This window comes from Piliocolobus tephrosceles, chromosome 1 (genome assembly GCF_002776525.5).
Source record: "Piliocolobus tephrosceles isolate RC106 chromosome 1, ASM277652v3, whole genome shotgun sequence".
Classification (NCBI taxonomy): domain Eukaryota; kingdom Metazoa; phylum Chordata; class Mammalia; order Primates; family Cercopithecidae; genus Piliocolobus; species Piliocolobus tephrosceles.
In genome coordinates, this window is record NC_045434.1 from 59509537 (window position 1) to 59524692 (window position 15156).

A 15156-nucleotide genomic window follows, 5' to 3' on the forward strand; every position below is an offset into this window, starting at 1 on the left:
TCAAGTGATTCTCCTGCCTTAGCCTCCCAAGTAGCTGGGATCACAGGTGCCTGCTACCATGCTCAGATGGTTTTTTTTTTTTTTTTTTTTTTTTTTTTGATTTTTAGTAGAGATGGGGTTTTGCCATGTTGGCCAGCCTGATCTCAAACTCCTGACCTCAGGGGATCCACCTGCATCAGCCTCCCAAAGTGCTGGGATTACAGGTGTGAGCCACCGCACCCAGCCTATTTTTTATTTTTTTAATTTTTTTAATTTTTTTGAGACGGAGTCTTGCTCTGTCACCCAGGCCGGAGTGCAGTGGCACAATCTCAGCTCACTGCAACCTCCAACTCCTGGGTTCAAGCGATTCTCCTGCTCCAGCCTCCCACGTAGCTGGGACTACAGGCGCACGCCACCATGCCCAGCTAATTTTTGTATTTTTAGTAGAGACAGGGTTTCACCATGTTGGCCAGGATGGTCTCCATCTCTCCATCTAGTGATCCGCCCACCTTGGCCTCCCAAAGTGCTGGGATTACAGGCCTGAGCCATTGCTCCCGGCTCACACTCAACATTCTAAACAATTTCATCCATGGGCTCACTAAACATTCACGTAATGTACTAAACAACAAAAAAAAAGTTTTGAATGTCAGATTAGCCACTTTCTTCTATGCTAAAAAGTGTTAGCCAGGCGCAGTGGCTCACGCCTGTAATCCCAGCACTTTGGGAGGACGAGGCAGGTGGATCACGAGGTCAGGAGATCCAGACCACGGTGAAATCCTGTCTCTACTAAAAATACAAAAAGTGAGCCCGGCGCGGTGGCGGGTGCCTATAGTCCCAGGTACTCAGGAGGCTGAGGCAGGAGAATGGCATGAACCCAAGAGGCGGAGCTTTCAGTGAGCTGGAGATCGCGCCACTGCACTCCAGCCTGGGGGACAGAGCGAGACTCCATCTCCAAAAAAAAAAAAAAAAAAAGTGTTCACCTGGACTCAATAAGGGAAAGAGGGAAGAAAAACAAATCTACTGGATTTAAGCATTACAGATGGTGTGTTTGTGTGTGTATGGTATTAGGACAGGACTTTGGTTAGTGATTTACCCCTCAAAAATTATGTTATTCTCTTCCTACCTCTCTACAGCACAGAAAACAATTCTTAAAATTATAGGGCTCACTGCTGTAGTCCTAAAATAACTCAAAGGGTGTGAATGGATAATGACACCCCTCTTCTTTCTACCAAGGCATGGAAATAAACAGGAAGCTTTTATAGTATTGTTTCACTTACAAGTTTTTAAGTGAATAATTTCACAAATACCATTTTGTCAGAAATGAACATGGCTACATAGAAGAGGAACCCATTAGCTATGCAGCATTATAAAATCCCCTATCTTTTACCATATCAACATTCTGACAATCTCCTTAAAAATCTCAGCTGGCAAAAGAGAATAGGTAGGTAAGTTATTTCACAGCTTATACCTTCATATGACAGCCAGGAATACTTTAGCTACTTTAAATTTAAAGAGAATGCAAAGCTGTAACAAGTAGATAATAATCAACTCCTCAGCTTTTGACAGTAAAAAAATTTCCTCCACAATCTTATTCATTCCAGAAACAAAATTCTAAGTATAGCTGCTCTCAAAGTAGAACAAAAACACTAGAGGAAAAAGCACAAAACAAGGTATTTTTTTGTTTCAGACAGCGTCTCGGAGTCTCACTCTTTGCCCAGGCTTGAGTGAAGTAGCACGATCTCGGCTCACTGCAACCTCCACCTTCCGGGTTCAAGCGATTCTCCTGCCTCAGCCTCCCGAGTAGCTGGGATTACAGGCACCCACCACCATGCCCAGCTGATTTTTGTACTTTTAGTAGAGACGAGGTTTCGCCATGTTGGCCAGGCTGGTCTCAAACTCCTGTCCTCAGGTGATTCACCTGCCTTGGCCTCCCCCAAAGTGTTGGGATTACAGGAGTGAGCCACCGCGCCCCGACAAAACAAGGTCTTCTAAAACAAGGTCTCCCAAACACAATCAAGGCCTTTTCATTTTCCTGAAAAGACAATGTACTGATAAGTAGTAAGATAAAACAGGTTAAGGCTAACCCCCAAACTTACCCTTAAGCTGTCTCCGGACAGGAATAAGTTGTAGGGGTTAAGGATTCGTTCATAATGCCCTCTGATATGGGAGCCCACTGCTTTGCCAGGAGCAAACCCCATCTTGGTGGCAATTTTGGTCCATTTTCTATCCTTGCAAACAACTGCAAATCCACCTTCTTCTGCGACTAACTGTTAAAATAGCAAAATTAGAAACAACTATATGGAGTCACTTCTAATCGCACCTAAGTATGACTCCAAGGGGAAAATATTTTTGGCTATGGTTATCTTTTAAAAACATGTTTTGCCAATCAAATATATATACACATATACATACACACACACACACACACACACATATACTCACACACACATATATACACACTATTCATTTTAAGTTAGAAATTTTAAACATCTCTCTTGACAACATGGTCCATAAACATTTTGTCCCCTCTAAGCTACTTTTCACATCCCCAAAGCAATCATGTGGAAAGAACCAGGTTACCTAAAACTAAATCTCTACCAAAGAAGGGACTATAATACTTAGTCTTACTCTGGACTCTTAAATAAATCTCCAAAAACTAAAGACTAGGATGCATGCCAGCATGTTTGATGGAAAGAACGTAAAGTTCAGAATCAATTGGGCCTGGTATTGAATTATGGCTCAGCTTTTTTCCTTTTTTTTTTTTTCCCTGAGACGGACTTTCTCGCTTGTTGCCCGGGCTGCAGTGCAATGGCGCAATCTTGGTTCACTGCAACATCTGCCTCCTGGATTCAGGCGATTCTCCTGCCTCAGCCTCCCAAGTAGCTGGGATTACAGGCATGTGCCACCACACCCAGCTAATTTTGTATTTTTAGTAGAGACGGGGTTTCGACATGGTGGTCAGGCTGGTCTCGAATTCCTGACCTCAAGTGATCCACCCGCCTCGACCTCCCAAAGTGCTGGGATTACAGGCATGAACGACCACGCCCGGCCATGGCTCAGCGCTTTTTAGCTCTTTATCACCCTGAGCCTCAGTTTCCTTATCTGTAATAAAAAGAAATAGTTTGCAGAATTTTTGTAAAGTGTGAAAATGAGAAAAACAGGTGGCAGCAAAATATTCCACAAGGTTTCAAGACCTGGGAAGCAGAGCCTGATGATCCTCATCACTCAACTGACTTGAGAACCTCATTTTGCACATCTCAAAAAATAAGTTTCTTTGTTCTTTCTTTCTTTTTTGGGACAGCGTCTTGCTCAGTTACCCAGGCTGGAGTGCAGTGGTGCAATCACAGCTTACTGCAGCCTCCACCTCCTGGGCTCAAGTGATCCTCCCTCCTTAGCCACCCAAATAGCTGGCACATGCCACCATGCCTGTCTAATTTTTTAATTTTTTGTAAAGACAGGGTTTCCCTATGTTACCCAGGCTGGTCTCAAGCAATCCTCCTCCCTTGACCTCCCAAAGTGCTGAGATTACAGGCGCGAGCCATCTGGCTGAGCAGTAAGTTCCTTTTTAAGGCAAAGAAGATCAAATTCATTCTGTCAGTAAGATTATTAAATGAGTAAGATGGTAAGATGATCATTAGCCCATTACCTTATTAAGCTGAAATAAGTCCAAGATCTTCCTCTCCACATGTGGAATTTTCAGAGTACTTCCCTGTAACTCCCAGTACTTCGCAATCTGGTCCAAGAAATTCAATTTTACTCGAGTTTGAGCCTAAAAGACAAAGAATTGATTGAGTTTTCATCTCATTTAGCTTATTTTAAAGCTCCCATTACCTGCCCATGTGATATTTTCTTTCACAGACTATTCAAAGAAATTTTTTTTTAATTTAATGCTCTTCAGCAGAATCATATAATACCACTTTCTAAATTCAATGAGAAACAGCCAAGAATACAGAAAATATAGCTGGTTAAATAATTATACATGGCCGGCTGGGCGCGGTGGTTCACGCCTGTAATCCCAACACTTTGGGAGGCCGAGGCAAATGAATCACAAAGTCAGGAGTTCAAGACCAGCCTGGCCAACATGGTGAAACCCCCATCTCTATTAAAAATACAAATATCAGCCAAGTGTGGTGGCGCTTGCCTGTAATCCCAGCTACTCAGGAGGCTGAGGCAGGAGAACAGCTTGAACTCGGGAGGCAGAAGTTGCAGTGAGCTGAGATCATACCACAGTACTCCAGCCTGAACGAGACAGCAATATTCCATCTCAAAATAATAATTATATGGCTGGGTGCGGTGGCTCACGCCTGTAATCCCAGCACTTTGGGAGGCCGAGATGGGTGAATCATGAGTTCAGGAGTTCAAGACCAGCCTGGCTGACATGGTGAAATCCCTTCTCTACTAAAAATACAAAAAATTAGCTGGGTGTAGTGGCAGGCACCTGTAATCCCAGCTACTCGGGAGGCTGAGGTAGGAGAATCGCTTGAACCTGGGAGGCAGAGGTTTCAGTGAGCCAAGATCACGCCACTGCACTCCAGCCCAGGTGACAGTGCGAAACTCCATCTCAATAAAAAAGAAAAATAAAAAAACAATAATTATACATGGTCGGGTGTGGTGGTTCACACCTGTAATCCCAGCACTTTGGGAGGCCAAAATGGGCAGATCACTTGAGGCCAACAGTTTGAGACCAGCCTGGCCAACATGGTGAAACCCCATCTCTACTAAAAACACAAAAATTAGCTGAACGTGGTGGTACACGTCTGTAACGACTCAGGAAGTTGCAGCAGGTGAATCACTTGAACCTAAGAGGCAAAGGTTGCAGTGAACTAAGATTGTGCCACAGCACTCCAGCCCTTGGCGACACAGCAAGACTCTGTCCCCCCCAAAAAAAACAACACACACATTAACTCAACAAAAATTTAATTCAGGCCAGGCATGGTGGCTCATGCCTGTAATCCCAACACTTTGGGAGGCCAAGGCAGGTGGATCACCTGAGGTCAGGATTTCAAGACCAGCCTGGCCAAAATGGTGAAACCCCATCTCTACTAAAAATACCAAAATTAGCTGGGCTTGGTGGCACACACTTGTAATCTCAGCTACTTGGGAGACTGAGGCAGGTGAATCACTTGAACCCAGGAGGCAGAGGTTGCAGTGAACCAGGATCATGCTGTTGCACTCCAGCCTGGGCGACAGAGCAGGACTCCGTAATAAAGAAAGTAAAAATTTTAAGTGACTTTAAAAAAAATTTAATTCAGCCCCTACCACGTGACAGACAAGGAATTAAACACTCAGTAAACCTTCCTGTGATGTAAGTAGGCACTCTGAAAGGAACTGAAATAGTACTGTAAGCACAATTCCATATCATTGTTTAAAATTATATGACAAGTAAAGAAGCTTTTATATGCCCAGCTTTGGGAGGCAGGGGCAGAAGGATCACTTGAGCCCAGGAGTTTGAGACCAGCCTGGGCAACACAGGGAGACTCCATCCCTACAAAAAGAATACAATTTTGTGTGTGTGTGTATCTTCACATATGTAAATATATATATGATACAGGGTCTTGCTCTGTTGCCCAGGCTGGAGTGCAGAGTGCAGTGGCACAACCATGGCTCACTATAGTCTTGACCTCCCAGGCTGAAGCAATCCACCCACCTCACCCTCCTGAGTAGATGGAACTACAGGCACACACCATCACCATCACACCTGGCTAATTTTTTAAATTATGTTTTACTAGAGAGAGAGGGTCGAGAAGGTCTCACTATGTTGTGCCCAGGCCAACCCTCCTGCCCCAGCCTCCCTAAGTGCTGAGATTACAAGTGTGAGTCACCATGCCTAGCCAATTTGATATTTTAAAGACCTGTTCTCTACAGAAAGAAATGTTCTTATTTGCTCAAATACAAATCTAAGAACAGATTTACAATGGTGATTCTGCAACAATTTTAACATATCCTAATAATTTCAAAGAGGGTCCCCTTGGAATACAGGCAAACAGAACACTAGTGAAGACATTACCTCCAATTCATTCAGTCTCTGTATACGTGGCGTAAAATGAAGTTTATCAACATCACATGCAAATGGTGGCTGCCAATCCTAGGAGAAAGCAAAGGCTCTTATTAGAATAACTTGTAAGTATTTGACATTTAAAATTTTGTTTTACAATTAAAACCCAGGTTAGGTAAATCTGATTCTAACCAATCAAACAAAATAGAACACAAAGTAGTGGTTTCTCAACCTTTTGTCCAGGAGAACAGCAAAATATGTATGAACACCCTTTCCCAAGTAAATATCACATATATATACACCTCTCCCCACAAATCTTCCCACTGAACAATGTCACTGAGCCTGTTAAAAAAAAAAAACACTCATTTAGGCAAAAGACACTTTGACTTCTGTATTACCATAGAAGTATCTCATTTTTTATATAACAGCTATATATCTATAACTTTAAAAAACACATTTAACCTTCCAATCACATTAACTTTTATAATTTTTTTTTTTTTTTGAGATAGGGTCTCACTCTGTTGCCCAGGCCTAAGTGCAGTGGCATGATCACAGCTCATGGAAACCTCTGCCTCCTGAGCTCAAGCGATCTTCCACCTCAGCTTCCGCCTCCCAAGTATCTGGGACCACAGGTACACACCACCACATTCAGCTAGTTTTTTAAGGTTTCTGTTACGAGACAAGGTCTAGGTACATGTATTGCCCAGATCAGTCTCGAACTCTACGGCTCCAATGATCCTCCCACCTTGGCCTCCCAAAGTGCTGAGATTACAGGTGTGAGCCACCGGAGCCTGGCCCACATTAACTTTTCTTACTAAACTAAGGGTAAATTCTACAGTGGTGTCAGGGGGAGAAAAACTGACATCCAAATCCAAATTTAAAAGTCATCCTTGGCCGGGCACAGTGGCTCAACCTGTAATCCTAGCACTTTGGGAGGCTGAGGCGGGTGGATCTCCTAAGATCAGGAGTTCAAGACCAGCCTGACCAACATGGTGAAACCCTGTCTCTACTAAAAATACATAAATTAGCCAGGTGGGGTGGCAGGCGCCTGTAGTCCCAGCTACTCAGGAGGCTGAGACAGGAGAATCGCATGAACATGAGAGGCAGAGGTTGCAGTGAGCCGAGATCACGCCACTGCACTCCAACCTAGGCAACAGAGCAAGACTTCGTCTCAAAAAAAAAAATTATTGTCCTTAATATGTATACTCATATAAACTGTTCTCTAGAGAATTGTCCTATCATGGAAGAACTGCCATCATGAGGAAGTAATCAGACAAGTAAAAATACATATATATATTTGTATTTTTTTATACATACATATATATATATATATATATATATATATATATATATATATATGTCAATTGTTACCTACAAAGGGAGAAAATTGGAAATGAATGTCCACAATAAGAGAATAGCTAAAGGTATAAAAATGTGTTAATAGGTTTCAGTCTGGGATAATGAAAAGGTCTGGAGGCAGACAATGGTGACGGTTGTACAGCAATGTAAATGTACCCAACGCCAGTGAACTGTATCCTTAAAAATGGTTACAAAGGCAAAACTTTAATGTTATGTACATTTAAATATTTTAATACAATGAAAAAAGTAAAAAAGGAAAAATGTACCCTGTAGTATAGATTGTTTTTGTATGTATGTATGTATGTATTTATTTTGGAGACAGAGTTTCACTCTGTTGCCCAGGTTGGAGTACAATGATGTGACCTCGGCTCACTGCAGCCTCCGCTTCCCGGGTTCAAGCAATTCTCCTGCCTCAGCCTCCCGACTAGCTGGCATTACAGGCATGTGCCACTACTATGCCCAGCTAATTTTGTATTTTTAGTAGAGACAGGGTTTCACCATGTTGGTTAGGCTGGTCTCAAACTCCCGACCTCAGATGATCTGCCCACCTCGGCCTCCCAAAGTGCTGGGAGTACAGATATGAGCCACTGTGCCCAGCCTAGATCTTTATTTACTAATGTGGAAAGATTTTCCCTCTATATGTTAAGGGGTGGGGGAGAACAGGCTTTACAATAGAAAAATAAAACACTGGAAAGCTATCTAGAGCAAAAAGGCTCACAATGGTGGTTGTCCTTATTGGTAGGGTTATAGGTAATTTAAATCCTTGTTTGTTTTAAATATAATCTGAAATGCATTAAATATTTATTAAATATTAAATGTATTATTTCAGATTGTGTGAATATATTAACGAGGAAATTCACAGCCTTTAAACTCAATTTTATACCAAGTTTATCCTAAGAAAACAATTCAGCCGGGCGCAGTGGCTCAAGCCTGTAATCCCAGCACTTTGGGAGGCCGAGACGGGCGGATCACGAGGTCAAGAGATCGAGACCATCCTGGCTAACACGGTGAAATCCCGTCTCTACTAAAAAATACAAAAAAACTAGCTGGCCGAGGTGGTGGGCGCCTGTAGTCCCAGCTACTCGGGAGGCTGAGGCAGGAGAATGGCGTAAACTCGGGAGGCGGAGCTTGCAGTGAGCTGAGATCCAGCCAGTGCACTCCAGCCTGGGCGACAGAGCGAGACCCCGTCTCAAAAAAAAAAAAAAAAAATTCAACCAGAATCAACAAAATACATGAATGGTCAAGCACGGTGGCTCACGCCAGTAATCCTAGCACTTTGGGAGGCCAAGGCAAGCAGATCACCTGAGGTCAGGAGACCAGCTTGGCCAACATGGCAAAACCCTGTCTCTACAAAAAATACAAAAAAAATTAGCCGGGTGTGATGACGTATGCCTGTAGTCCCAGCTACTTAGGAGTGTGAGGCAGGAGAATCGCTTGAATCCAGGAGGTGGAGGTCACAATGAGCCAAGATCACGCCTTTGCACTCCAGCCTAGGTGACAGAGTGAGACTCCATCTCAAAAATAAATAAATAAATAAAATAATAAAGAAAAAAAATACATGAATGAAATTAACTGCAGCATTACATTAGGAATGTATGATTATTATGGTATTATAATAACATTGAATATTACATAGCATTTAAAAGTGCTGGATTTATAAAGAGTTCATACCAATCAATAAGAAAAAAATAGTAACTAATAGAAAAATGTACAAATTGTATCAACAGCCAAAAGGGAAAAATGTCAATCATAAGACTGGCACCCGACTTCAATCAAAATTCAAGAAATATACAAACTCTCATTGTTTTTACCTATCAGATTAACAGCGCATGCCTTGTGACCCAGCAATTTTATTTTTATTTTATTATTTTTTTTTGAGATGGAATCTCACTCTGTCACCCAGGCTGGAGTGCAATGGCACGGTCTTCACTCACTGCAAGCAAGAATTGAACATCCCAGGTTCAAGCAATTCTCCTGCCTCAGTCTCCCACGTAGCTGGGATTACAGGCGTGTACCACCATGCCCAGCTAACTTTTGTACTGTTAGTAGAGACAGGGTTTCACTATGTTGGCCAGGCTGGTCTCAAACTCCTGACCTCAAATGATCCACCTGCCTAAGCCTCCCAAAAGTGCTGGGATTACAGACATGAGCCACCACGCCTGGCCGTGACCCAGTAATTTTCTGATAGGAATTTATAAATATCTATTACCACTCCCAACACCTGGATATAGGCAAAAGAAAATTCACTGCAAAATTCCTTCACATTAAAATTTAAGCATCTATCAGTAGAGAATAACCTAAATAAATGTTGGTATATCTATAACCAACAACAAAATACCACTGAGCTATAATAAAAAAAAATCTAGATGTTCTAAATATGGAAAGATACCCAAGCTTCAATGAGCAAAAAACTAGAACAAAAACATGTATTAGGTTGGTGCTAACGTAATCGCAGCTTTTGCCACTACTAAAAAAAAAAAAAATACATACATGTATGTGGCAAAAGCTGTAATTTTGCCATTACCTACATACACATATGGCAAAAACCACAATTACATTTGCACCAAGCTAATAACATTGTATTGAACTTTACATATGCAGATTTTAAACAATATCACAATAATAAGGAGAAAAGAGGCTTTTTAACATTTCAAATGTGTACTGTTGGAACTTATCACTATAGATTGCTTTTAGTTTAGAATAAAAATAACGGCCAGGCACAGTGGCTCATGCCTGTAATCTCAGCACTTAGGGCGGCGGCAGCAGGAGGATCACTTGAATCTAACAGTTTGAGACCAGTCTCTACCCGTCTCTACCAAAAAATGTAAAAATTAGGCATAGTGGTGCAAATCTGTAGTCCTACCTACTCAAAAGGCTAAGGCAGGAGGATGACTTAAGCCCAGTGGTTCAAGTTTACAGTGAGCTATGACTGTGCCACTGCACTCCTGCTTGGGCAACAGAGCACAACCCTAGCTCTAAAATAAACACATAAATGAAATTGTTTCGTTTTAGTGATAGCAAAGACTTCAGTAAAAGTGCCCACCAGCGATGCATGATAAAATGTTAAGCTAAAAAGCGATGGGTAAGGTCTTCAAGTGTTCAACATGGTCGTACTGTCTTTTTATGGTTAATGTTTAAAACGTCAGTTAAAAACACACTATACGTTTTTAAAGTTAAAAAATACCTCCATCCCAAGTGAAAAAGATTAAAGTCTGATTTGTTTTTGTTCAACTCAATAACTAAAAGCTAAAGTAATGTGTTTAATTTGTACAGAACACATCCTAGCAAAAGGAAATCACACTGCTTCTTCATATTCTATGGTAGGCTAACAGGAAGTCTTTATATTGCTCAGAGCTTTGCTTCTAGTGTGTTATAAAAGCTGTTGGTTTTCAGAAATGAATTGATCTGGGTTAAGGTGAGATCAAAAGCATATCAAAAATAATGTGTCAGAATATAGAAGTAAATGTTCAAATATTTGGTCTTAACAGTTTCAAAATGGCCTGAAAATTTTAACAACTAAGACTTACAGGTGATATATGTTATTTGCTGATTGATCAGATAATATACCTTCTAATCCCAAAACACAATGATAAAGATATTAATCTGATGTTCTCAAAAGCCTATATATTAAAGTTTTACAAATTAAAATAAGCTTCTTCCTATGTATGAATATATACACAGTATGTTTATTTTAGCCTAAAGCTAAAATGAATCCTGAAAATGATTCATCAAATGGAAACTAGTACATATCTGTCAATAAGGATGCTCATAAGTGGGTATGTTTAAAGAAATAGTTTGAGAAGATCATTTTTGCATTAAAAATAGATCACTACAAACTCTGTTGTCTCTTCTGGTTATAAAGAATGACAGAAGAGATAAATGTCATTCAGTTTTGGGACATTCACTGTCAGTTGCAAAACTAGACTCCAATAAAAAAATCAAATTTATTTGTAATGTTCACTATCATATGGAACTGATACCTTTGGCAAAGTCTGGTCTCTTTGGGACATGAATCTTTTTTTCTTTTCAAGTAGAGATGAGGTCTCACTATTTGCCCAGGCTGGTCTGGAACTCCTGGGCTTAAGCAATCCTCGCATCTAGGCCTCCCAAAGTGCCAGGATTACAGGTGTGAGGCACGGCAGAAGCCAACCATAACTTTTAAATGGGGGGTAGGGGAAGTCATTATGAAAAGTAAATACAAGAGATCATAATAAAGCTTCTAAGGCGAAAATTTTGAAAAATAATCCTCGGGGCTGGGCGTGGTGGCTCACACCTGTAATCCCAGCACTTTGGGAGGCTGCGGTGGATGGATCACGAAGTCAGCAGATCAAGACCATCCTGGCTAACATGGTAAAACCCCGTCTCCACTAAAAATACAAAAAATTAGCCGGGCGTGGTGGCGGGTGCCTGTAGTTCCAGCTACTCGGGAGGCTGAGGCAGGAGAATGGTGTGAACCCGGGAGGCGGAGATTGCAGTGAGCCAAGATCCGGCCACTGCACTCCAGCCTGGGCGACACAGCGAGATTCCGTCTCAAAAAAAAAAAAAAGGAAAAAGAAAAAGAATCCTCAAATTACGTAGCCAAATAATCCAAATCCCCACTTAGAAACATTGTGATAATGTTTAACTTGATGCTTAAGTTTCTAAAAGGAATATAATGTAAGCTGGCCAAAAAGTAAAACTTATACTCCCTACCAATAAAATGGATCATAAATCACTTTTGCTAACATAAAACAGCCTTTACATACTAACTAGATGTAATATGAATTTGTAGATTACATGCAGTTCCATATAAATTCCTTGCTGAGATTATTTTAATTTCCTATACTTTCAAAACTTGAAAGTAAGCCAGGTGTGGTGGGGTTCACACTTTGGGAGGCCAAAAGGGGGAAGACTGCTTGAACCTGGGAGCTCAAGACCAGCCTGGGGGCTGGGCACGATGGCTCATGCCTGTAATCGCAGCACTTTTGGAGGCCAAGGCGGGCGGATCACCTGAGGTCAGGAGTTCGAATTCAACCTGGCCAACATGGCAAAACCCCTCTCTAATAAAAATACAAAAATTAGCCGGATGTAGTGGCACGTACCTGATAAAATAACTCTCTCATTCTTTATAACCAGCTACTCAGGAGGCTAAGACAGGAGAATCACTTAAACCCAGGAGGTACAGGTGGCAGAGAGTGGAGATTACACCATTGCACTCCGGCCTGGGTGACAAAGCAAGACTCTGAAAGAAATAAAGACCAGCCTCGGAAACATAGTGAGGTTCTGTCTCTACAAAAAAAAAATTAAGTTAGCCAGGCATGGTGGCATGCAGCTGTAGTCCCAAGCTAATCAGGAGGCTGAGGTGGGAGGACTACTTGAACCGAGGAGGTCAATCCTGTAGTGAGCCATGATCATGCTACTGCACTCCAGCCTGGGCGACAGAGCAAGATTGTCTCAAAAAAACAAACAAAAGTAACTTGAAAATGGTTTTATCTTAACCCTTACAAGATAAAGTACAAGAACCTTATTATTTAAAAGTTCAGGCTGGGTGCAGTGGCTCACGCCTGTAATTCTGGCACTTCGAGAGGCCGAGGCAGGTGGATCACGAGGTCAGGAGATCAAGACCATCCTGGCTAACACAGTGAAACCCCGTCTCTACCAAAAAAATACAAAAAATTAGCCGGGCGTGCTGGCCGGCGCCTGTAGTCCCAGCTACTCGGGAGACTGAGGTAGGAGAATGACGTGAACCCGGGAGGCGGAGCTTGCAGTGAGCCAAGATCGCACCACTACACTCCAGCCTGGGCGACAGAGCGAGACTACGTCTCAAAAAAAAAAAGAAAGAAAGAAAAGTTCAATTAGTTTCCTTAAGACTCAAAAATGTATTTCCTTAGGAAGGCAATTAAGTAGAAAGTTGAAGCTTCAAAATCCTCAGAGGCCTGAGAAACATCAGGTAAACATCATCCTCAGTGCCAGCACTAACTTAACAACTAAAAGCAGATTTAACTGAGAGAAATGTTTAAAAAATAAAGTCAACCACTGTGAAAACAACTTTCAAAAGATGCTTAAGATTTTTCCAAAAAATGCCAGGAAAATTCACTCTGTAGAGGATCTGCTATTAACACCCACATATTTAATACATTAGAATACTGTTTTATCTTTCTAAGTATAGAAAGGCTGTCATTTTGAGATCTGATAATTAGCAAAATGAAAAAGTATATGCTCTACAGAGGCTACAAAAGTTGGCTCTAACTCCCTGCAGACAAAACCAATTAGAAATCAGTGTCACAAAAGCACATTCTTATTAGTTTACCAAGAATAACATCAACTAAGGACCAAAGCATTGTTTTAATTGTATATGTTCTATGAAACCCAGTCATCAGAGAATAAATGCACTCGCAAGTTAGCAAACCTTTCAGGTGAGGATGACAAAATTTAACTTTAATATAAAGATCAGAATAACCGATATATGAAACATAATTTAAAAGACCACTTTCTCATCAAGTGAATGGTTTTAGGTCAGTAATATGCCCTTAAAACACCTGCACAAATGCAAAAGGTAGAACCAGGTATATCACAACTATTATAAACTCCTCCTATAAAAGACAAGCAGAGTTAACTATTTACGAGCCCCTGATGGAGTCTAATTGCCACTCACTGATAGGTATCTATCAGAAAAGCTTTGTAATACAAAGAATTGCATTCAAGATCTTCCAAACAGGGCCAGGAGCAGTGGCTCATGCCTGTAATCCCAGCACTTTGGGAGGCCCAGACAGACCTTGAGGCCAGGAGTTCAAGACCAGCCAGGCCAACGTGGCAAAACCAAGTCTCTACAAAAAATACAAAAATTGGCCAGGCATTGTGGTACACACCTGTGATCCTAGCTACTCAGGAGGCTGAGGCAAGATAATTGCTTGAACCTGGGAGGCAGAGACTGCACTCCAGCCTAGATGACAAAGTGAGAGCCTGTCTCAAAAAAAAAAAGTACAGACTACCTTTTAGGACTATGGTGAGAACTGATTTTACAAATATAAAGGTTTTTTCATCAAATTGTAAAGTAAAAGTAACAATTATAATTATGTTAAGTTCTGACCACTGAAATATTAATCTTCCTCTACAAAAAGTGCTGCAACTCAACTTTCAAGGAGCATCTGACCTCTAAAACCTTACCTTTAAGGACCCTATCCTTCCAGCCTAACCCTAGTTGGCATGTAATTGTCAACTAGCATATTTTATTCCTAGCTACTTTAACACAGGTTAAAGGCCTCCTCCGTTTTCCCCATTGTTATTTCTCCAATGGTCTTTTTTTTTTTTTGAGATGGAGTCTCGCTCTGTCGCCCAGGCTGGAGTGCAGTGGCGGGAACTCAGCTCGCTGCAAGCTCCGCCTCCCCAGTTGACGCCATTCTCCTGCCTCCGCCTCCTGAGTAGCTGGGACTAAAGGCGCCTGCCACCTAGCCCGGCTAGTTTTTTTGTATTTCTTAGTAGAGATGGGGTTTCACCGTGTTAGCCAGGATGGTCTCGATCTCCTGACCTCGTGATCCGCCCGTCTCGGCCTTCCAAAGTGCTGGGATTACAGGCCTGAGCCACCGCGCCCGGCCCAATGGTCATTTTTATAGAACACAGTGATGCCATTTGTCTTTACCTTGTACATCAAAATAGATGTCAAAGAGGATAGATTTTTCAAGTCACACACACTGCCTGGGTTCAAATCCTGGTACCACTGTTTGGCTTTGTACTAGGTTAAGTTTCTTGTACCTTACATATGTGAATAAAGAGATAATTGTGAGGGTTAAGTAAAATAATACAGTAGAACCCTTAGACAACATTTACTTAAGTAAATGGTCAAA

The 15156-nt window shown here is 41.6% G+C and overlaps 1 protein-coding gene across 1 annotated transcript in view; it reads right to left on the reverse strand.

Annotated features, from left to right (window-relative positions):
• The window catches only part of KDM5B (lysine demethylase 5B), an 80784-nt gene that overhangs the window by 41699 nt on the left and 23929 nt on the right, over positions 1-15156 (reverse strand). Inside the window, exons 2-4 of the mRNA XM_023186862.2 lie at positions 5987-6064; positions 3626-3748; positions 2076-2246 (exon numbers count right to left, since the gene is read on the reverse strand). Coding sequence (XP_023042630.1) covers positions 2076-2246; positions 3626-3748; positions 5987-6064 — 372 coding nt within the window. The remainder of the gene's footprint in view (positions 1-2075; positions 2247-3625; positions 3749-5986; positions 6065-15156) is intronic.